Source organism: Peromyscus eremicus, chromosome 4 (genome assembly GCF_949786415.1).
Source record: "Peromyscus eremicus chromosome 4, PerEre_H2_v1, whole genome shotgun sequence".
Classification (NCBI taxonomy): Eukaryota; Metazoa; Chordata; class Mammalia; order Rodentia; family Cricetidae; genus Peromyscus; species Peromyscus eremicus.
In genome coordinates this window covers 20,527,592-20,552,207 of record NC_081419.1, presented here as the reverse complement: position 1 = coordinate 20,552,207, position 24,616 = coordinate 20,527,592, and the positions used below count along the sequence as shown (strand labels likewise).

General features: G+C 35.7%; 1 protein-coding gene and 1 pseudogene across 1 annotated transcript in view; one reads left to right on the top strand and one right to left on the bottom strand.

Moving 5' to 3' along the window:
- Lrp1b (LDL receptor related protein 1B) overlaps window positions 1-24,616 on the top strand; it is a 1,617,914-nt gene that overhangs the window by 1,368,491 nt on the left and 224,807 nt on the right. The window contains exons 61-65 of the mRNA XM_059258831.1: window positions 7,714-7,902; window positions 8,692-8,840; window positions 18,811-18,904; window positions 23,886-24,002; window positions 24,121-24,240. Of these exons, the coding sequence (XP_059114814.1) occupies window positions 7,714-7,902; window positions 8,692-8,840; window positions 18,811-18,904; window positions 23,886-24,002; window positions 24,121-24,240 (669 nt within the window). The remainder of the gene's footprint in view (window positions 1-7,713; window positions 7,903-8,691; window positions 8,841-18,810; window positions 18,905-23,885; window positions 24,003-24,120; window positions 24,241-24,616) is intronic.
- LOC131909745 (CD2-associated protein-like) lies at window positions 11,085-18,764 on the bottom strand (annotated as a pseudogene).

The following is a 24,616-nucleotide window of genomic DNA, read 5'->3' as shown; positions in this document are numbered from 1 at the left end:
GTCGGCCTGATACACTTTTCTGGCCTACACAGACACCAGGAACACATGTGGTACACATACACACATGCAGACAAATATGCAAAGGCATAAAAATACAAAATCTTAAAAGTAAGGTCCTAATGTACACACGTAGAAAGGCATAATAACTCTTACATGTACTGATAAGTTGAAAAACCGTATTTCCTATTGCCCATGTCACTTTGCATCTTCATTAGAAAGATCCAGAATATTACAGAAATGCATGGATCTACCTTTTTAAAGTTTCAGAAACAATGTTTCTTTGCTTATTCCAGAGATTATAGTGGTATCATCATGAGACGATCCATTCAGGGAAAGCCTTTTTAAAAATTAACACACTCTAATTTTTACAGTCTCATTCATAACACTGCAGATAATGTCACATTTATCAGTGGGATCTGTTTTTAGAGCTTGAATTACTAAAAAAGCCATATCTGACTCATATTATGAAAATTTAAAAACAGGTAAAAGAGAATAATGTGCTGAGTTGTATACAACCAATATTACCAATGTATGTCAGGGATCTGTATCACTTAAATGTAGACAAAGAGATACAAGAAATGATCCATAAGGATACACCACAAATGCCACACACCTCTTAATAATCTTAGAAGATTTCTGAATACAACATCAGTTTCTATACTTGTCATTATAAATTAGACACAGGACAAAAATTTAAACATGTAATGACCCAGTCCACTAAGGAGGCAATTGGAATTTTATTAGTAGAGTATTCAAAGGTAGCCTCCTGTAATAGACTCCCAGGCAGTATTAGCTTAGGTTTATCTCTGCTCTAAGACATGTGCTGAATCAAGAAGTTTGTTTTTTTGGTTACAAAGTGACCACCCTGAAAGAAACATTGTATTTTTACTGGAAAAAAAAGCTTTTCTCTTTACTGATATTTAGAGGCATTGTCTAGCCTTATTGTTCCTAGAATTTCTTAAGGCTTTTATTCATTTAGAACAATAGATTTTTAGATTCATTTGCTTTAAATTTATTGTGTCGGGGTATTACTTAAAATTAAGCAAGAATGTATTAAAGGCAAGAAAAATGTTTATAGGGGAGAATAGCAAATACATATTTCAGAGACTTTGAAGATAAAACTATTATTAAAAAAGATTACACAAGCAACTCTAAAGGGGCCTGGCAAAGGAGATACAGTCTTGCCTCTGAGAGTACATTACATCATAGTTGTTTTATTTAGTGATGCTATTTATAACTGTCTCTGCCTTAATTCAGTGAAGATCAGTGTGCCCTGGACATTTCTCAGCTACCCACTCTTCCCTGTTAGTCTTCATGAGCTAGAAACTGTGCCTCCCACCTATTGGTCATTGTCAGTTCATTTTTGAAATGAAAATGAATATTTCATTTTCTTTTGCATGATCAACCTCTTTCTCCCCACATCTAATTTTAGCATCTCTTTCCCAGCCTGTGTGTTTCCCTCACCCTTGTTCAATCTCAGTTCATACTTCTTAATGATAATTATTTTCGGATTCATCTCATTCCTTTTGGCTGTCATTTTAATTCACACTCCACCTTCATACTTGTGTCCATATCTTTCTGGAAAGATACTAAGGAAAATGGTTATGTCAAGGAATTTTAGACTATGCAACTAGTGATCTCTGCTGCAAACTGTTGTTGCTGCCTGGCTGAATAGTGTGACTATTTGCAAAAGGAGTGGAGGCTATTGGTGGTTTTGAATGAAGAAGAGACACACTAGATAATTTAGTAAACCTAACATTAATTGGAGGGCTCTAGTTTTCTATATGTGAGGATCTGCCCTTGCCTACTTCTAGGAGGCAGGTACCTTAATTATATTACCAGGACACTTTAGTGTCTGGGCTCAAGGTAGCTTTACTTCGTGGAGCATTGACAGAATATTTGATGGTATAGAAAAGAAAAGTCTGAAAGTTTTGTTCCTCCTTTCTCCCTCTATGCCAAATTCATCTAACAGTGGGTATTCCCCTTCTTTGGTAGTTCATTTTCTCCCAGCTATGTTTATATCACTCTGGTTAGAGATATAAGAAAAAAATCAATCTGTGCTTTAATCATGTTTACATCTCTGTACAAAGTGTCTTTGTTAAACTTTCCTGTGTTTGTTGCAGGAATGTTGCCTATTATAAAAGAGATTGTGTAGATTAAATTATAGGAGAAAAGCTAAAGTTCTTGTGCAGTATTTCATATGTACAGGGACATGCTCTTAGGGTCATTGGGAATGGGCATTGGGAATAAGGCAATGGAAAAAATCTTATAGTATATTAGAAACTGACCAGAGTATTTAGATTGATTTCAATGTTTTGTCATTATTACAGTATTGGGAGATTAATGTTTCAAATGTAGTAATTTATATGAAAAGGGCTAGCTTAACCTTAACAGGTAATTTTATTTAGGTATTTCTAAATAATACACAAGGCATAATCAATAAATGCACAAGGCATAAAACATACAATACACACAATAATAATAAAAATCAGTTATAAACTTTTGTTCTCTTTTAACTTGACTCCATTGTAAAAGTACCTGCATAATCTAGTGATTGTACTTTTTAAATTTGTTTCACTTTAGAAAATACTAATAAAGCCTATATAGCCATTGCTACCTAACAATTAGAGGTTTGTGAGTTGTCTTAGTTATTTTTTTTTATTACTGTACTGTCACCATGATCAAAGTAACATTAAAAAAAATTTATTAGGACTAACAGATCCAGAGGGTAAGAATCCATGACCTTCGTGGCAGGGAACAAGGCAGCAGGCAGACAGTCATGGTGGTGGAGCAGCAGCTGAGAACTTACATCTGATCCACAAGCAGGAGGCAGAGAGAAAGAGAACCAATTGGGAATGGCAGTGGGCTTTTGAAACCTAAAAGCCTGTCCTCAGTAACATACCTCATCCAATAAGGCCGTGCTTCCCAATCATTCATTCCCAAATAGTTCCAACAACTGGGATCCAGGAATTTAAGTATATGAGCCTATGTGGGGCATTCTTATTTAAACCACCACATAGGTATAAAGCAAAATTTTAAAATAGAACTTAGGGATTCTGGGGAGATGCCTTAATGGATCATAAAGCGAGGGACTTTATGAGGACAAATTCCCCAAGACATGCTTAAACACTGGTAATCCTAGCACTACGGGGTTGTGCAGGTGGAGGTCTGGACCTCTGTAGCTATCCAGCATATGAAAACATCTTCAGTTTACTGAGAAATCCTGTCTCAAAACCTAAGGTAGAAAGCAATAAAGGAAAGTACCAGCATTGTCCTCTGGCCTCTACATTCATTCACATGGAAGCAATACACACAAGGGCCTATTTACCATGCAACACACACAAATACAATAAGGAATTAAATAAATAATAAAAACAGCACTTGAATACAATAATCTCACAGGAGAAGTAAGAGAATAACCAGAACACTGGTAGTAGAATGTCTATGTGGTTTGGTGCAGCAAATCTAGCTAATTGTGCCGGCCTCCCAATGTACCTTCCATAAAACTGCAGGATTTTTCAAAACAGAAGGTTTCTTATATGTTTTGTTCAAAGGAAAAATATGAAATTGGGATGCTGCTAGCAGAAACACGCTTGTTTAGCATGTTGGATGCTATCCAGAAGTAAGTAGTCTAGAGTATTCTGACAGAGTGTCTCAAGCAGCAAGGCTGCACTAAAGCCAGAAGCACATGCTGATGTCACCTGTTCACTTTTTCTTTGGTGTAATATGACTATGAATCTCTAAACTGACTAACAGAGAAAACTACAAAGTGAATATTACTTTGATTTTTTTTGTCAAATATCAGTTATATTCTTTTGAAAGATACAGTTTACAGAATGAGAATTGGAAGCCTAGTGTTCGAGCAAACTACTAGAAACACTTCAATAGACACTGCTGTTGTAAAGAATAGAAACTTAACCACAGTAAACACTTTAAAATGGGCTTTAAATATATAACAAGCTCCCATTAAGGTACATCCCATCTATCACTTCTATTTTTCTGTCTTGTGTGTATTTGTGTGTGGCTACCAAATACATGTAAATGAAGATTCCTTAAATTTTCCTTTCTTAATTTGCTTACATTTCTTGTTTTATTAATTAAGCCATGGAGTTTTATACAAGACATCCATGTATATGATATTTATGTTTAAAGATACACATACATAATATTGAGAAAATATTGCTATTTTTGCCCCTGAATTCTTCCACATTTCCTTGTTAGAATCTGTTTAGTGTTTCTTTTGCACCTTCACATTCTGGAATGACAGTTTGTCAGCTCCATTTATTGTCCAGTTCCATGGAAAACATCCTTCTTGTTGCTCTGGTGTATATATGTGTGTGTTTGGGTGTTAAAGATATTTTACATTTATGCACATGTATGTTTGATATGTGTGAGCATACATACGTATCTCTATATGCATATGTGTAATATAAAACTAAATAAACAAAGTATTTTCCTCACTCATAGTTAACCTAATTTCTTATTTGGAAATACACAGTGTTTAATTCAAATACGGTTTATGTAATCAACGTAGGTTGAAGTCTTCTATGCTGATGGAAAAAATAAACACAGCATTTGTTTATGTATACTTATCATTTAGTAGTTAATATATATAATAATCATTTTACTGCAGCATACATTATCTCTTAATTAACCCCTTCTGTGGAGATTCAGGCCCAACCGATGAATCCTCACAATTGATGGTGGAGGAGTAGTTCATCTTGATTTCCTATGTTTTGTTTGATATCTGTTGGCATGGTTTATGACCCTGTGGGGATGTCCTGATCCCTCAGAAGGCCAGCATGATTAACTAGATCAGATAAGGTGGATTAGACCAATTGCTTCTTTGTAAACACAGGCTGGTGTTTTGACTGCATTTTCTCTGTTTATGGTAGTAGTGTTGATAGTGTTTGAGAAGAAAGCACATTTACCAAATGAAGACTTACAGTTTGATTTTACAGCAGAGTGCCAATTCTGTTCTTCACTGCCAAACAGGAAACTGAAACAACAGTGCAAACAATTTGAGAAAATGGACTCCCTTCCTTCATTTTGACCTGTCTTTTCTACATGCTCAGTACATTTAGCTACATTTCATTCTCTTGAACTAAGACTTTGCTCTACTGAACTCATTTTTAAATTTTATTAAATTTATTTTTATTAAATTGCATATGAGTGTACACCCATAGGCTACCTCTATGGCTCTGCCACCCAGCATGTGGGTCCAGAAAATCAAACATGGGTTATTAGGTTTGGTGGCAAGCACGTTTATGGGCTGAGCCATTGCATGGGCCTTGATGCCCATGAACTTATGGTGACTATGTAATAATAAAAATTTCTGATGCTCGGACTCAATTAGTTGTCCAGTAAATGGTCCACATCTAGAGATTGTTACTAACAGTGCAGTTGGGTCATTAAGCAAGCAGACTTTCAGCTGGATCTGATGACACGAACCCTCTGGTTTCCTTGCTCTGCCAGCTCCATCTTCCTAAGACAGTGTGAAGATGGTAAAGGGCTGAGATCTTACCAGCAGAGAAGCTGATTTGGATTCAAATACCAGTGTCTTTTCTTATCCATTTTGACCACCTCTTCTCTGTCCAACTATAGTGAAGAATAATATCGCACAATCAACTTTTGGCGATATTAAATGAAATAAAGTACATAAAGTTGTTACTCCTCTGCAATATTGCTTGGCCTCAATATTGTTTGTATCTGGAACTGAAAGATGTTTGTTGCAATAAGAAATGTCAGTTCTGAAGCACCCATTCACTTAGCTGTAGAGATAAGTGACAGTTACTTTGGAGTAGTGGGAAAACTGTGCTACTTTCAAAATGCTAATTGACCAATTTTTACAGTAACTTCGTCTTTCCACAAAATTTAATTGAATCTCAGTAGATGGAGAGTTTAAAGTGATGATTAACTTTTAAGCCAATACTTAAGGATATAATTACTTCCTTTGAGTCTGAAAAGATATAAATTGAATGTTTCTGAGCATTTCAAAATATTCTGCAGCTTTATTTTAAAGTTTCCCAACCTATACACTCTGGTGAAGGACACATAATTATCACCCATCACCATGATTCACATTTTTATCTTTTTAAAATTGAATTTATACAGCAAAGGAAGGAGCTGGGAGTAGTTTGTATAAGTAGCTTATATGATACTTTATGGCTAAGTGTGCTTCTCATTTTCCTACCAAATTGCACTCATCACATTTGGAGATGTGTTCTGTGTCCATACAAGTACAGAGAGAGTTAAGTTGCAAGGACATATGCAATTAAGATCAGGATTCAAGTGCCTAAAGTTTCTAAATTTTTCTCAAATTCTGAATTCTTCAGTAGCTTGTCCAGGTGCATTTATTGATAGATACCTGACTACTGATACTAAACAACATAACGTTTAATTGCACTATTGTCATTTTCTTTGTTTTTTTTTCACTTTGTGACTGAATCAAGGTGAATTCTCAGATTCCATATGATTTATCTTCAACACAATATACAGAGTCGTACAGTATCTGCTTTTTGTTGACAACACAAATTTACCCTGCACTTTAAAATGAGGCCTTAAACTTCCCTAAACTTGATAAATTCTATTGAAACTTGGATCTTTTTTCAGTTGCTACTGAGTATGTCAGACTTTAATTTTCAGTCATTAAACTCTAATAGACGGAAGAGCAGGCATTACTGCAGCTGTTGTGCTCACTGCATTAGTCAACTTTCTCTTAGAGCATGTAGAAATTAAGGGCCAAAGTTATTAGAATGTCTGTACAGTTCCAAAGGTTCCTTCTTCTGAACTTGATCATTTGATCACCTTGAGAAATTATTGGCAGAAAGAAAAAAATCATTAATATTTACAAAATATTTTAGGACAAAAGCATTCAAACATATGCCAAACAATGCCTAATCACAAAAAAAAGAAATCTGTTCAGCACAAGGATTTATATATTTATTTGCCATCCGGACTCTGGTATGGCCTATATGAAAAATCCACACTGTGATGGTCAGACAGTCTTTATATTTAAATTCTCTCTTATGATGAAAGTCATAATTACAAGGTAGTTTTAGTCAGCAGCAAAATAGTTTTATATTCATAGTAAGTTGTTATCTGAAATATTTTTTCCTTCACTCTTAGACCATCTTCAAGTACAAGGAATCATAAAATATCAACGACATAAATACACTAAATTGCTTTATAATAGTTTCATGGCACTTTGTTTTCACTTAGTATACACATTTCATCTTTGAATTGTTATGTGATCATTTTATGTGGCAGAAAACTAATCAATGAACTTTAGCTTTAAGAAAGAAAGTAAATACCTACTGGATGACGATCAGGCAACACACACACACACACATACACACACACACAAACACACACACACACACACACACACACACACACATTTTGTAGTTTGAAGTTTAAAATGTTGGATGATACCGGTTTCTGCTAAAGCAGCCTTCCTCTGATGGTGAGCTTGATCACATTCATTTTCTTCCTACTTGTTAAACCAAGCAAAATATGAGCATAGTAAACCCTGGTGACTAATCTTACATTCTCTTAACCAGTAATAAAGAACCTTGCCAATCTGACAGGTTGTCACAGCAATTATTCAGAAGAAGTTCTGTAGCAGTAGTATCTGTCAGCCCATGTAATATTGAATATTTTAACTGGCAGTCTTCCAAGACTGAACATTAATCTTACCATCTCCTATTACAGTCCCTAATCAAGATATTCCAGGGGTGATTGCACTAACATTGTTTGAAGACTACATCTACTGGACTGATGGGAAAACCAAGTCACTCAGCCGTGTCCATAAAACCTCGGGAGCAGACAGACTCTCACTGATTAACTCATGGCATGCCATCACAGATATCCAGGTGTATCATTCTTATAGACAACCTGATGGTAATTATTCTTTCCATAATTTCCATAATGCATCAACATTTTCCAGCAACATTTCATTTTTTATTATTTCAAGTTTAAGTATAACTTCATTCTTGATAAGAATGATCAGATTCCATTACTTAGCTTTATTTTATATAATGAAGCCAGTTCATATCATGTGCTACTATTGAAGGGTTTGATTAGAAGCTCAGTAATAGCATAAATAATTATTGATCTGTTCAAATCATATTAAGCTGAGATGTGAGCAATGCATGTAGTCAGAGAAGTATAAAATGAATCCTTAGGATAGTTCATTATGGTATAGCTACACATCCTTAATTTTTAGAACTCTGGCTAGAAAGAATTCTATTTCAGTAGTTTGGGAATTTAGAATTGCAAATATCCAGTGTGCTTTATAGGATTCTCCCAGACCTTGTGGAATGAAGGTTTGATGGCTTTTCTGTACTAAAAGACAAAACTTCATGCTTGTAGCTCATTGCTTCATTGCTTTATTTTACATTTATATTTCTAAGAATATTTATTTCTTCGCCCCAAATGCTTCTATTCTCCATTTACTTTTCTGATTAGCAATTACTTTTAACTAACATACTTGTTTTTGTAGAAAACATTTAACATTAGTGAAATAAGAGATTAAATAGCATTTATTTGATATATTCATAACTTTTATATCTTCAAATAGAGAAGGTTTATTCGACTATGAATTATGATACTTGAAAGTTTAGTCTCAAACGCCATGTTATATTTACTGGTCTTGATAATTTCATTTTGCTGTGTTTTTCTCACCTGTAGTCTCCAAACACCTTTGCACAGTAAATAATGGTGGTTGCAGCCATTTGTGCCTTTTAGCCCCTGGGAAGACCCACACCTGCGCATGCCCCACCAACTTCTACCTTGCAGCTGATAATAGAACTTGTTTATCAAATTGCACAGCCAGTCAGGTGAGTTGAGTTCTGGAATCATCTCCTGGGTTGCTTGTGTATGCTGTTATTACGTTTTGGCATGAGTTTGCTTATGTGTTTAAATAATTGAAATCATTGTTCTCTTATTATGTGCAGTTAAATCTGTGATCATTCTTGGCACTGCACACATGGTCACAGAATCACGGAAAAACAATTAAATGCAAACATTAAAATAAGATTTGTGGCATTAGAGAACAAGTAGAGGCCAGGAAGAAAACAAAAGGAAAAGAAAACCAATTTTACCAAGATTCACAGGGAACTGTGACTCCAGTTCTATGTGCGCAGAACTGAGGGAGCAGAGGACACTCCTTACAGGTCAAAAAAGAATGGTGATAACAAAATGATGTAGTAAAGATAGATAGCATTTAAATAATCGAGTTATCTTCTAGATAACCAACCCTGCCTCAACAGCACACCCTGCAAATACAGAGAAAGTGTAAATTGAATAAAGAACCATTATAAAAGTAATTTACTTGTGAGAACTCCCCTCAAATTTTGCTTATTCTCTGTGAAGATATTCCAGAAAAAAAACTATTTAATGCTAATTAATTTATGGAATTAATTTTATTACTTTGCATTAGAATTTTTAAAGTAGTCATATGTCATTAAAAATTGTACTTTGTTACACCAGGCCCTATATCTTTTTTTGTTTGGGATCAAATTGTTGAATAAGATGTGAGTATTTCTATAAACCAGTAAATTTATTTATTTAATTCTATGCTTTGAATTTGCTCATTTTTGGCAACTCAAGGGAACATCCTTGCCAAAGATTTCATTTTCAATTGAGCTTCTGTGAAACAGAAGCCAGCGCTAGCTCAGCTCACCTCTGAAGGCAGAGTTGCACTCACTACACAGGAAGTCAGTGTTTTGGAGATCAAGGGCATTGGCTGAACGGCACACAATCTGTGGCTACATCCCTGGCTCTGCTTCATTCTGATGGGATCAGCTGTGTTTGCTCCCTAAAATTGGGGTGCCTTACTCTTCTCATCTTTTAATTGGGATATCTTAATCCATCTTCTGATGCTATGTAGCAGAATTCCACAAAGTGAATTTATAAAGAAACTAAATTTATTACATAATTCTAGTGGCTCTGGAATCTAATATCAAAGTGCTACAGCTAGTAAAGGCAAGTGAGGAACAATCTAGATGGTATCGTACAAGAACTCATGATGCCTTCACATTAGGTATGCCTTAATGATTGTATTTTCATGGCATTTAAAGACACAGCAAAGTTTCTATGATATAGCTAAGTGCATAGCATAAATATGTAACAATTTCAAGGGGTTTGTTTGTTATCATTTAGTAATTGATTTTGTTGTTGGTTGTTTTTGGTCTTTTGTGGGTCCTGCCACCCAGCTCCCATATAAATCACACTCAGAGGCTTATTCTTAATTATAATTGCCTGGCCTTAGCTTGGCTTAGTTTCTTGCCAGCTTTTCTTAAATTAAATTATCCCATCTACCTTTTGCCTCTGGGCTTTTTTCATTCTCTTACTTCTTTTAATCTTACTCTTACTCCATGGATTACTGTTTAGCTGGGTGGCTGGCCCCTGGAGTCCTCCTCCTTCTCTGTCTACTTCTTTCTGCACTCTTCCATCTCTTTTCTTCCTCTGTTCATCCTTTCTGCCTGCCAGCTCTGCCTATTTCTCTCTCCTGCCTCACTATTGGCTGTTCAGCTCTTTATTAGATGATCAGGTGTTTTAGATAGGCAAAGTAACACATCTTCACAGAGTTAAACAAATCTAACATAAACAAAAGTGACACACCTTCAAACAATATTCTACAACAGAATATCAATAATATATTCCCAAAATGGTATGATATTTATAAAAGTAAAATAGCCAAAATATCCCAATATGCATTCTATTGGAATTAAAACATAATCAGAGAACCTATTCAAAACCAAGGTTAAATCCAGTCATAAAACTGATCATTCTAGGTGTTTAATGTAAACCATTATAAGTGGAGAAATCATCAATCTTAAAATGACTTCTCTTATTTTTAAGAGGGATTTCTTCACAGTTTAATTATAGTTCACTGTACCAGGGATTGCATTTTTTTCCTGTATTCATTCTTGTGAGTAATAATTGTAGTCTAAAATTTATTTGGTGAAGAATTAATCTTGAAAATTGTCCATCAAGATGTATGTTATAATTTTCTGAAGTTGAATTTATTGTTATCATTTAATTAATTATTATTTATGCATGTCTATAAAACATGGTACCTAGGAAAGTTCTATTTTATCACCCCAAATAGAAGAACACTGCAAACAGGCACAACAGTGTAATCCTGGGTAAGAAGCTTTGATTTCTAGTGGAGTGAGGAAAGTGGATGTGTTTACTTTGGAGCCACTTGAAGGTACGAAAGCGATGACTTTGAAGATCAGTTCACTTCTTTTTAAAATTCTGGTGGCCTTAGGTTGGTGACTTCCAGATTTTTTTCTGGGTTTTAAGTTGAAGAATGGCCACCATTTAAGAGGCCAGTCATTGTTCTTGCAGGCGTATCGGGTCTGTTTGCAGTGAGATGTTACAACTTCTCTGACGTAGCCATGTCATCAAACTTACAGTATCTGTTTCTTTTGAGCTCATCTCTATGCATGCCTCTAGATCTATGGGACGTTGGCCTACGTGGTAATTATTCCAGATCTAGCTTTGGTTCTGATACTGGCTCAGTTTCAATCTTTGATGAAATTGTAGAAACTTCTCCACTAATTTTGGCTGACAGAGGTGGAGGAGAAACTGCTTTTTTTAATTATTATTTAAATTTTGGGGGAGGGCAGTGAGAAAAAAATTTCTTTGGAGAAATTTTTCCAGGAGACCTCAATATATCATCAATATATCATTGGCTTTGGTAGGAAGAGTGGGCCTTTGGATGGGACTGGAAGAGCACTGGTTAAATTTCTGTTCCAGCAGTGAATTTTCCTCTTCATTTTGGACTTCAGAGGAAAAGATTCTTCTCTACAGCTAACAAGTCAGACTTTGGAGCTGGACCCTTAACAGAAGATGGTTGCTTGGTTTTGGAATGCCTTTATCTACTTCACTTCCCTGATAGCAAAGTCAACTGGAAATAGTCCTTCTTTTCCAATTTCACACTTCCCCCAGCACGTGTCTTCAGTCTCCTCACTCACCAAATGAATCATCTTCCCTTCTTTAAAACTAAGTTCATCTTCCTAGGTGCAGTCATAGTAACAGAATATTCTACAAATCACTTTAGCTTTATTTTTGCCATCAACGCCTATTTTCCTTCCCTCTGTATTCTTAGGTTTAGATTACAGTGGCTATAGGATTAAGATCTCTTCTGTTTACTTTTATTTTTCTCTTCTCTTATGTTTCACTACTGGATGTTCTAGTCCTAAATTTCCCAGAGCCTGCTTTAAAAATATCTCCAGCTATATCTCTTTAAGAAAGAGAAAGAGGATGAACAGATATGGACAGGAAGGTCAGATGGGAAGAGTAAGGAGGGATGGACTTATGGTAGGGAATACAGGGAGAGACAGCTAAAATTAAGGGGCTATTGAGGAATAGTATAAAAACCCAATACAGTAGAAACCTCCTAAAATACATGCATCTACGAAGGGGATCAAAATGAAGTGAACAAATACTGAGGGAGACAGAGTCACAACTGGCCATCTCTTGTCATCAAATGAAGCATCAATACAAGGACTGCATTATATCTAATTGAGTTGATTTAGGGGCCCATCGATTATCCTCAAACTTCCCAGGCTGTTGCTAACGCTATAGTTGCTCTCCACAAACTGATGGCAAGCCCCCATTGATAAAGACAACATCTACACAACCAATTTAATATATTTAGATATACTGAGCTGGTGGCTACAAAGAATCTTTCCCTCTACATTCCAGCTTCTTTGGTACAGGGATATACTCAGCATATTACCAGAAGAGAAACATAAACACCAAGCCAGCCACAAATCCTTAATCTACAATGGTATGCTACCTTAAAGAGATGCTACGGTAATGATGGCACAAAATTTGTGAGAGTAACCAAACAATAAGTGATCTGACTTAAGGCTCACTCCACTAGATGGAACCCATACCAAACAATGATTAGGTGACCAAGAAACTTAGACTAAATATTTTGGGGACCTAGGGCAAAAATCAAATAATATTGGTCTAATGTGAGAAATCCACGGGAGTCTGCTTAAGGAGTATTAGGGAATTTATTAGCATATAAATTGAGGAAAGACACTCAGGAATACAGAACTGAGTAGACAGCTGAAGGTATCCTCTGATCTGACCAGGAGAGAATCCACCTGGCAGTTCGATCACACCAGGAAACAGGAAGCAGGGAGAAAGGACATTGTGACCCCTCTCCCTTTTATTTTAAGATGACAGTTATGTAGATTAGAATTCATCCTGGTGCATGAGCTGGCTTTTTGGAGGCCAATAACTATGGTAGAACACCTTGCACAGGCTTGATGGTGGGGGAGGGGCTTGAACCTGCCTGTAGACAAATTTCTAAATGGTCTTATTAAATAAGAAACACAGAGCCAAATATAGGGGTGAAAGCCTTAGAGATCAGGGAAATAATGAGAGAAAATAGTTAGCCTTAACTCACCATGCTGCAGTAGCTTCCCAAGAGAGCTACTTCCTGTCTACCCAGGTTTGCTTGTATTGTTTTGCTGTTCTGCTCTCTCATTGGCTCTTAGCCCAGCTACTTCACTTCCTTGTTACTGCCTGTCTGTACAGACCTCCAGGTCTCTATGGTTGGCACTGGGATTAAAGGTGTGTGTCACCACACTTGGCTATTCCCTAGTGTGTCCTTGAACACACAGAGACAATGCCTGCCATGTGATCAGATTAAGGGCTATGCCCTCTGATCTCCAGGTAAACTTTATTTATTAATATAAAAATGAAATTTCACCATATTTCAGCACAAATAAAATATCACCACACCTACCTCAACTGAATGTACCAGGCTCTGCTGACTCCCCATGGGAAGTCTTACCTTGTTGGAGGAGGGAATTTTTGGGGGGGTTGGGCTGGAAGGCTGGGGGGTGTGGAGGAGGGAAGAAAGGAAGATCTATGGTTGGTATGTAAAATGAATAAAAAAATTTCTTAATCAAAAAAAAAAGAAGAAAAAAAAAGGTCATGTAAGGTCATGCAAGAAGCACCACCTCCTTCAGGACATGTAGCCCAAGGTCTTGGGCCAAGCAAATACCACTACACTGGTCTAAGAATGAAAAATAGAAAAATTGTAGTGATAAAATGACTCCAAATTATATTCTACTGTACGCAAAGATTTGTGCCTTATTCAGCCGTCACTAGAAAAGCTACCCCCTGCAACAGATGAAAACAAATATAAAGACACACTGCCAGACATGCAGAGAGTGAGAAACCTTGAAACACTCAGTCCTGAATGGGATGTTTCCATCATAGGCCTCCCCTCAGAGCTCAAGAAGCCCCTCAGAAGAGGAGGCAAAAAGAATGTAAGCGCCAAAGGGTATGGAGGACACCAAGAAAGCAAGGCCCACTAAATCAACATGAGGAAAGCTCATGTGAACTCACAGAGAGTGAAGCACTCACAGGGCTTGCAGGGGTCTGCACTAGGTCCTCTGACTTTATATTATGGCCTACAGTTTACTGTTTTTGTGGGATTCCTGAGAGTGCTAACCAGGGGGTCTCTGATTCTTCTGCCTTTTCTTGGGTTCCTTCCTTTCTGTTGGTTTGTCTTGTTCAACGTGTCCAACTTCAATGTGCTAGATTTTGTCTCACCTTATTATATTTTATTTTAAGAAAATGAATGAATGAATGAAAATATAACCACTATAATATAGATTAACAACTGAATTGTCATTTATGCCTCCTGAGAGAAATAAGCAATTTTTTCCAAAGGAGTGATCTGTCTCATGTTCAGGAGAAGTTGGTTGATATGTACTCCAAAGTTATTTTGTGTGTGCTTTTATTTGGATACAGTTTCAAGATTTTTTGTATGTTTGGTATTGTTTTATTTTTTATTTTGTTTTCTTGGGTTGATGGGATTGCTGTATTTGTTTTTTTGTTTGTTTGGTTTTTTTTGAGAAAGGACTTAAAGTTAGATGGATAGGGAAAAGGGAAAAAGAGAAGTGAGGGAAGGATTTGTGGTAGGGGGAGAATATTATCAAAATGTATTTAAAGTTATAAATGTTTTAAATAATAAAAATATAATATCTCCAAATCCAAGATTTCTTTGGCTATGTAATTGATCCAGGGACAATTTTACTCCCATTTTCTGGGAACACAAGGTGAGGTAGGCTCAGTCAATCAGTTTCTGAATCATCCTGAGTTCCATGCTTTTCAGAACATCTGTTAGCTCTAATTCTTTCCCTGTTTGAAGGAAATGGTCCCAATTTACCAGTCAGGACTCCATCTGCTAACGTCAGCTGCCATAAATAACCAGCTCATCCTCACTCTGTGAAAGGTAGTTAAAGAGAGCTCTGTTGTCTAAATGTTTTAGAGTTGTGGATGCAGCTGAAATCCTTGAGCTAGATGTTCTAAGGCCTCATCTGCTGTTCAAGACTTGCTACATTTCCTCACCTTCCCATTTGATGGGCAAAGTGTCATCCTTGGATTCTGGCTTTCCCTTCATTTCTTTAACAAAATTATCAGAGAACACACCCTTCTCCTATTTACTTCTTTTAACAATTCTTCTCCCGGTAGTTTTTTTCCACATTCCTGATGATTTTCCTGCTTGAACAGTTAATTCATCTTCCTGTATGACATCACATTCATACTCCTCTGTATAGTCAACTGTGCTGCAGCTCCAGTGAGGAGAGTGTGACCAGCATTCAAACTTGGGTGTGGTGGAGAGGCACCTGCATCTGCTCCAGGTCACTTGGCTGCTCCTCAAGCCTGGCCTCTGCTACCACCTGGCAGGCAAGGGATGGGACGGTGCTGTTTTATATTTTTCTTTTTAATGCTACTGTATTTTATGTTTTTATTTTTAGTGCAACTGAATTTAAATGTGAAAGCAATGAAGCTGAGACTTGAAATAGAAGAAATCTCCTAATAATAAAATGTTAGTTATAGTTAAAAGATAATATAAGCATGCTTTATCATGCTTTCTTTGACTCAAAACCTTTTTATGTTCTTTATAGATTGAAATGAGAGCAGAATTTCATATTATGTATAATTCCAACAGTTGGTGTTTATTTAAATCAGATATATTTGGTGAATTTAATATGTATTAGGAATTTCCCCCTCATAATTGGGAATACTTTGAAGATACTCAGAAGACATGGAATCCTCTCACCAATATGCTTTGATATACTGTAATGACTAGAAATATTTAATGTTCAGGGTAATTGCTTTCAGATTTAGCCTCATCTCCCCAAAGAGTCAACTACCTATAAAGATATTTTTCTCCTCTGGTAACTTATGAAAAACCACAGCAGACATGACCACAGGCTAAGCAAATTATAGAAAATCAGTTGAAAAGAGAAATTTCCCCTAAGGCTCATGATCTCTATTCCCTCTCACATTACTACAAGAAGAAAAATTCACGATTGTGTTTGAAATTCTATCTAGAATCAGCTCTATGGTATCTGGACTCATTCAGCATGTTCTAACAACAAAGGCTTTCTTACTAAAGCAATTGCATTTTAAATGAACAAACGGATTTAATATCCATGTCTATTAAAGATAATTGAGCCAAAGCAATATTTTTATGTTACAGTTTTTCCATGCCAAATCCTTTGCATGGGAATTAATGTATGACATTTCAGAAAGAAAAATAACTTTTAGTAATGTATTCACCTAAGGTTTCCAAATCTGAACGAATGTTATAAGTTCCTTTAGAAAATAAAGAAGAATCTGGGTGTGGTGTCCCACACCTTCAATCTCCCCATGTGGGAGGCAGAGGCAGGTAGACCTATTTGAGTTAAAGGCCAGTCTGGTCTACGTAGTAAAGTTCCAGGACATCCAGAGCTACATAGCGATCACCTGCCTCAAAATAAACAAACAAATTAATTAATTAAATAAATCAAGATTAATAAATAAAATAAGGACTAGTAAAGAATATACTTTAATCAGTAACAATGATTGTGTATTTATTAACTGCTTACATTTAGTAATTTGGTGCCAACTACTTCAGACATTTGTACTCTCTGTTCAGAAAATTTTCTTTAATTTTTGTATTCAAGTATTAGTAAGATTAAATATTTTATATTTAAATATTAGTAACATTAAATATTAACACATTGCCCAAGGTCACCAAGGTTCAAATTGAACCTTTGGGTCACTGTGCATAGCTGTACAGAGTGAAGCTGACAGTAGAAACTGTTTGGGGCATGGAGTGCTCAGTGGATAGTGTTCAACTTCCGTGTGGATGAATTCCTAGTGCCACATAAACCTGTGAAACAGTCATGTATACCTAGAATCTCACATATGGGAAGTGAAGCTAGAGGAACAGAAGTTCAAGGTCATCCTCTGCTATGTCCCAAGTTTGATGAGCTCCTGTACTAAATGAGACTGCATCTCAACACAAACAAACACACAAAAAAGCAAAAACAAATGAATAAACAGTCTTGTACTCTGACTTACTGGTTCAGTTGAGGCTCAAATCTCCTTCCTCATGCAAAGATTATGGTGTAACTTCCTAAAGCTTTTCTCTCCTAATGACTCATATGTCAAGTAGCCTGTAAGTCAATATTGCCATGAAACAATGCCAATAGGCTGTTTTCCTAAGTCAATTTTCTCTAACCTTGTTAATACAAACAAACAAACAAACAAACAAACAAACAAACAAAAAGATATTGTTGAACTACTTCTGCCCCAATCTACCTTTGTCATGGCTACTTTGATATTTTAAAGGGAAGGATTTGAAAATAAATAACATCTGTCATTGGAGCTTTAAGTGACTTGAATTTTGAATTATATTAAATTTTACAATGTAAATTTCTTCTGTGTTTCTTTTTATTTTTTATTATTTGGTCATATCTATGATCTTAGCATGTTAAAATATTACCGTGAGTCCAAGGGTTCAGGCTTCTGAGTCTGTTCCTGCCTCAAATAAAAACAAAGCAATAAGTGAATAAATAGGCCAATAAAATAAAACCAGCAAAGAGAGTATTGAAGCTTAATTTTTACATCTTTGAAAACATTACTTTGAATTCCCTTTCCTTTTTTTTCAAATGATGCACATTTAAAACATTTATCATGTATTAGTTGCTCCAATAACAGACTCTAGTAAGAAATTTTCACACAGGGATGATTGTTTCTGAGCACATTCAAGCCTGCTGTCTTCTAGTGCATATGTTTGTAAATAATTCCAATCAATGAAAACAAAGACAGTAGTCAACAATATTTATGTGGGAAGCTTCGAATTCTGATCACAGGTAGGTTGGTTTTTTTTTTTTTTATTTGTTTGTTTGTTTGATTTGAGAACATTCATGACACTGAGGAACTGTGACTGTACACCTGGAAGGAATCTTCCAAGTTGGCCCACAGCATCTAAAGAATGAGAGAACAAGAGCTGGCCTGAATTTCACTGAAGTCTCCAAGATTCTTATGAAAATGTAATTCTCTTCAATTAACTCAAATTTACCTTATTCAGGTTTATATCTCTTTCTGATAGCCCTGGTCCTTTTTTACCTTGAATAGTGTTTGACAGACATTATCTATATGGGTTCAGGTAAATGTTTGAGGCTTTTATGGCCATGCAGTCTTTGTAGCGACAACTTAGGTAGGTGCCCTGTTGCCATTAAAATGGCCCTTCAGACAACATGGAAATGCATGAGTCTGCTTGTGGACACTGAAATCACCAGGGTGTTCTGAGCAGTGAAATTTCCTGGAGGACCGTGTTGAGGTTTGTACATTCATCCCTCATCATGGAGCTCTACAACCATGCATGTTCATAATTACAGTGGGAAAGTTGGAGATGCTGCACCATGTTCTGCATGAATACCCATTGTGTTATGGTTATCAACATTCTTCTTGCACCTTTTTTTTTTAAAGTTTCAATGCAGAACTGATAAATGCATCCCTTTCTGGTGGAAATGTGACACTGTGGATGACTGTGGTGATGGATCTGATGAACCTGAAGACTGTCGTGAGTATTCTGAACATTGGATTTAGACTTCAGAGTTCTTTGCATTTCAGACTGTTAGAAATCATCTAGGCTTATGCTAAGGCATTTTTCAAACATTCCCATTTTTAACTTAGAAAATTTTTATCTCACTTCTTATAAAATTATAAAGAAAATGGTTGCAATGTCTTGGTTTTGTCTCTGTTGACTTTTTTTTTTCTGAACAAAACCTTTGCTTTACAGTAATCAGTATATAGTAATTGCTGTGAGTTTTGACGTAATGTATTCACCAAATTTGAAGCACAAATCAGCAATATATAGAAATTCCTTTCTATATAATGAAATTTGTATCTTTTTTGTTAGTGTTAAAATCTTGAAACTCCTTGAGGAGTCAGACTTTCTAATGCTAATTTTTATTGATGGTAACTTGATTTAATTTGCCCTTAGCAGCTCCTGTAAAATGGTTACTGACTGTGACAACTGTGGTTAGAGCTCTAGGTTAGCAATCATTGCTAACTTAGGTGGTGATGGGCAATCAGAAGACTTCCTGGAAATCCTGTTATAGTTCCCTCCATAGGTCATTCCAATCCTTCCTTGTCAAGTTGAAGATGCTTTCAGTCAATCCTGATAATTCCTTCAGTGTCTCAGTGCATAGTTGCCCTGACTTGGCTCTGACAACTGATCCATGAGTTGGCCTTGATTGGCCTTGACAATCGAGTATAAGATCCTAAGGTTTGCACTGAAGAGAGAGTACCATCTAAGTGAACGGCAGTTATTTACTTCTGAAGAACTTTCTAGCACCAATTATAAAGCTGCTTCACATTTTCAGGTTGTTACTTAAATGAACTGTGTTGCATCTTCCTTTCCACTACCTACCTCATACTCTGGAAGTTGTTTCACACATTCTCTTTTTACGTGAAAATCAAGAAGCCACCACTTTGATGAGAAATCAAATGTAAAAACCATTCCTTTTCTAATCTTTTTGTGTGTTTGATTTTTTTAAACATCGTTGACAGATTTTATTTTCACTGTAGTAGACAATGCATGAAGAGAAGGACTCATGAACAATAGGTATAAAGTTATGATCAAATTATTCTTTGTAAAGGTTTTTGAATTAGAACATATGCCAAAAGAAGGACTGGTATGGATGATGGATGATGAGCAGTTACTAAGACTAATTTGTTATAAGAAAATTGTTTTCTCCACAATAAAAGAAGTTTACCCATGATGTACTGAATAAAGTAAATACAATTTGTCTTTGTATGTTTTAAAATACTGGCATGTGCCTGTTAATGTTCTATCAAGATGACATTTACTGATCAGAGCCACCGTTGTTAAGGGAAACACCACTGTAAAGACCTACAGCAAAGTCAGAATCACAATGATTTTTCTCTTAAGTATTTGCACCTTCTGAATTCTATTTGTAATTTTGAAATATCATGTTGTAATCCACTGATGGAAAGAGTTAACTGCAGAGTTAATGAGAGTTTCTACCAGTTGCATAATTTCAGAATACGTATGGTCAAGGGCTTATGTTCATTTGAACAATTCAGAGAAGACACATTGCTGGTGTATGGTCCTTATCCTGGTTAAATAATAGTATTTGCATATTTTATTTTAATTAAAAAGTAAATTTATATATAAAGTGATGGCGTATATATGTTCTAATATATTTGTGCATATATTAAATAGTTAATTTAAGCCAGTTAGCATATATATTACCTTATGTGCTCAATATTTATTTTGTATTGAGAACATGTAGAATCTTTCTCAGTAATCATCAAGTATGGAATATGTTGTTAAAAACATAGCTGTTATGATGTGTAATTGATCTTTGGAACTTATTTTTCTTGTATAATTGAATTTTCATATCCTGTGGCCAAGATCTCCCCAATCTTCCACTCCACAGCCTCTAGTAACTATCATTTTACTGTCCATTTCCATGAGTTTCTTTTTTTTGTTCTAAAACTTTATATATACATATGCCATGAAACAGCATTTCCTCTTTCTATACCTCGACCATTTGGCATGATTAATGCTTTCTAGATTCATGCAAATTACCACAAATGAGATGTCCTCCTTATTTAAGCCTGAATGATATCCTATTTTTATTTCAAGCATTTAGCCCATTCTTAAAATTTCCTAATTTATTAATTTATGTTGGAGTTGATTTTGTCATGCATTTAGTGTATCAATCCATAATTAGGATGCATATTTTTGAAACATTTCTCCCTTTTTATAGGTTGTCACTCCTGCTGTGATTGATTCATTTTCTTTGAAAAAGCATTTTAGTTTGATGTTATGACCTTGTCTGATATTTTCTCCTGTTACTTAGGATTTGGAGATCAGTTTCTCATCCATCTTCATAGAAACATTTCACTATATGTTTTAACCGGAGTTTGTCATGATTTTCCAATAACAATTTTGTGATTATTAGCATATAAATGTTTACTTGCAGTTGATAGATTAAATCCCTAAGTATCTAGTGGCAGCACTTTCAGAGCCATGGTGCTTTAAAAGTGGCATATATAAAACTGTGAAGGGTTTGGATAATTTATAAATATTTTATTTTAAAATTTTATATGTATGAGTGTTTTGCTTCCATGTGTAGAACATGTGTTCAGTGCCTGTGGAGACCAGAAGAGGGCATTGTATCCATTAGAACTGGAGTTGCAAAGAGTTGAGGGCCACAGCATGGATGCTGAGTACTGATCCTAGCACTTCTGGAAGAGCAGCCAGTGCTCTTAACTGCTGAGCCATCTCCCCTGTTCTTCTTTGTGTTTGAGTAGTTGCAGCATCACAATTTGTGTGTACTGACTGCCTGTAACTTCATCTAGGAAGGCAAGAAAGCCTGATCCAAGTATCACACCCTTGAAAATTTACTGAGTGCTATTTGTATAAACACAGAGATCAGGAATTCTCTGTCATTGCAAGTTGAAATTACATTTGATATGATGCTCTTAGGAGGCCTGATCCAAGTATCACACATAATAAATTTTACAAAGTGCGATTTATATGAACACAATGATCAGGAATTCTGTCACTGTAAGTTCAAATTACATTTGGTTCAATTTTCTAACACACTCAAATCATTCCAAAGACACATATTAACATCACAGTAGCTTCCAAGTTTTCTTTTCTTTTTTTTAATCAACTTTTTAAAGATTTATTCATTTTTATGTAATGTGTATGGGTGTTTTTCCTGCATGTGTGTCTGTATCGCACATGCATGAAATGTCTGTGATTGCCAAAATTGGATGTTGGATCCCCTGGAGCTAGAGATGGTTGTGAGCTGCCATGAGACTGCTGATAACTGAACCAAGGTCCTCTGGAGGAATACCCATATCCTTAACCTCTGAGCCATCTCTTGAGCTCCCCAAGTTATTTCTTAAACATTCATTTAATCACTGTAACCCTTTTCTTGGGAGGGATGTTTATATAACAAAAGTATTAATAAAGAAAATTATTCATGAACTAACAGGAAACAAAAGTGGAATATGTATGTATCTTGCAGTCCAACATCAAATGCAGTTAACAAACTCTATGGGTGAAAACATTTTGGAATTTTTTATTAAGGAAGTAAAATATACATTAAGATTTACTTTTTAGAGAATTAAAAATTTCAGCAATACTGTAATTAAGAATATAATATGTTTCCTGAATCAAGTTTAAAACTTCAATTATGTTTTATTCCAACTTGAGCTAATAAAGAGGCTAGTATTAAGCTAGCAGTCAGTAATTAATAATCCATGGGAATCATGAGTCCAAAAATAGTGCTTCATTATGAGTAATATGAATTGTGTGACAGTTTCAGAGTCAGGTCTGAGTCAGAACCTGGTGTCTACCTATGGAAAATGGAACCTCTTTAGCTGAATTGGTAATATCAACAACTCTTAGTTCCCCTATTTTTGAATGGCCATACTGTTGGTCATGTGAAGGGCTATAATTTTTATAAATAAAAATCTGCAGATTTTTAGATCTACTGAGCACCTAACACAGAATATATCTCAGTAGATCTTTTGCTGTATTTTCAACTACTCCTTATATATAAGCAAAATGTATTACAAGAGAAAAATGCTATGATTTATGAGGAGTTTATTGTAATAATGTAAATGTTATGCAAAATGTTTGCCGTATAAAAATGCAATTAATATTTTTTAAAAAAGCATGTTCTAAATGTGATGGACACAGGAAATATTCAGTTAGCACTAAAGAATATATGCCGAGGCCACAAGTACTTTGTAGGCAGCAAGAAGAAATGATTCCTCAAGAAATGGAACTAGAGTAAAATCTCTGTATTCTAGTAAGTTTAGCAACAGCCTAGCAATGAAGTGAGATCATTATTTAGTGCTTTACTGGTTGTGCGTGTGTGTGTGTGTGTGTGTGTGTGTGAGTGTGTGTGTGTGTATGTTTGTGTGTGTGTGTATGTGTGTGTGTGTTTGTGTGTATGTATGCATGTATGTGTATGTGCAAATGCATGTGTGTTATGTGCATGGGGAGTTCAGAGATCAATGTTGAGTTTCCTCCTCAAATGAGACAGGAACTCTTAGCCTGTAACTTGGTGATGTGTGTGTTTCCTGGCTTACATTCCTTAGGAATCACCCTGCATTTGCTGTCCCAGCACCAGGATTATAAGTGTGGGCTACCACGAACACCTGTTAACATGGGCTCTGGGATTTGAACTCAAGTCTTTGAGCTTATTCATCATTTCACCAATTGTGATACTACCTCCAAACCCTTAAGTTAATTGTTTTAGTTATAGTTTGCATGTTGATATTTTGCTTCTCTGGTAGGAGAGTTTATAAAGTGCAGGTCGGGAGGACATCAGGGTTGCCCATTACTTAGATGTTCACCAGGCTCTAATAGACCTCTAGATATGAGGTTTTTTTCTTTATGCTCAAGATATATTCAGTGCAAAATACCAATAATACTGTGAGAAAATTTCTGTTTAAGACAACAGGAACTTAGATTGCCATCTACAATACCTGCATGCTTTCTCTCCCAGCTGAATTTAAATGTCAGCCAGGCCGATTTCAGTGTGGAACAGGACTCTGTGCACTGCCTGCTTTCATCTGTGATGGGGAGAATGACTGTGGAGACAATTCTGATGAACTTAACTGTGGTAGGTGATGAAAGTCCTAACTGGGGCATATACATCTAAGCCTTGACTTTTCATGACTACACTGATTTAAATTCAGATGTGGATCTTAGGTCACATTATTTTCTTCTTTTTGTCTTAGACACACATGTCTGTCTGCCAGGTCAGTTCAAGTGTACCAAGAACCAGAAATGTATCCCAGTAAACCTCAGATGTAATGGACAAGATGATTGTGGTGACGAGGAAGATGAAAGGGACTGTCGTAAGTCACATGGAATGTCCTGTCCAGTTGAACTGTAGAATGCTAACTGAAACATGAATAAACATTAATCTTCATAAAGTCATGCAGTGTAGAGAAACAAGAGAAAAAATATGGACAAGAAATGACTAAACTGTATCAATTGCAATGCATTATTTAAGTTCTACATAAAACAAAGAGAAAAATAAAAAGATACGAATAATCTTTATTTTAAGAGCTTCCTGGAGATTGTGGCAGACATGGACAGGATGTGCTCACCATGTAATTATAAAGCAAAGCATCCAACAAACATCATAGCAGTTGATTACAAGATGTTTTCTCATTAACTGACTTTACTTGCTATTAAGTATAGGTACTTTAGGCCTATTCATTAATGAGT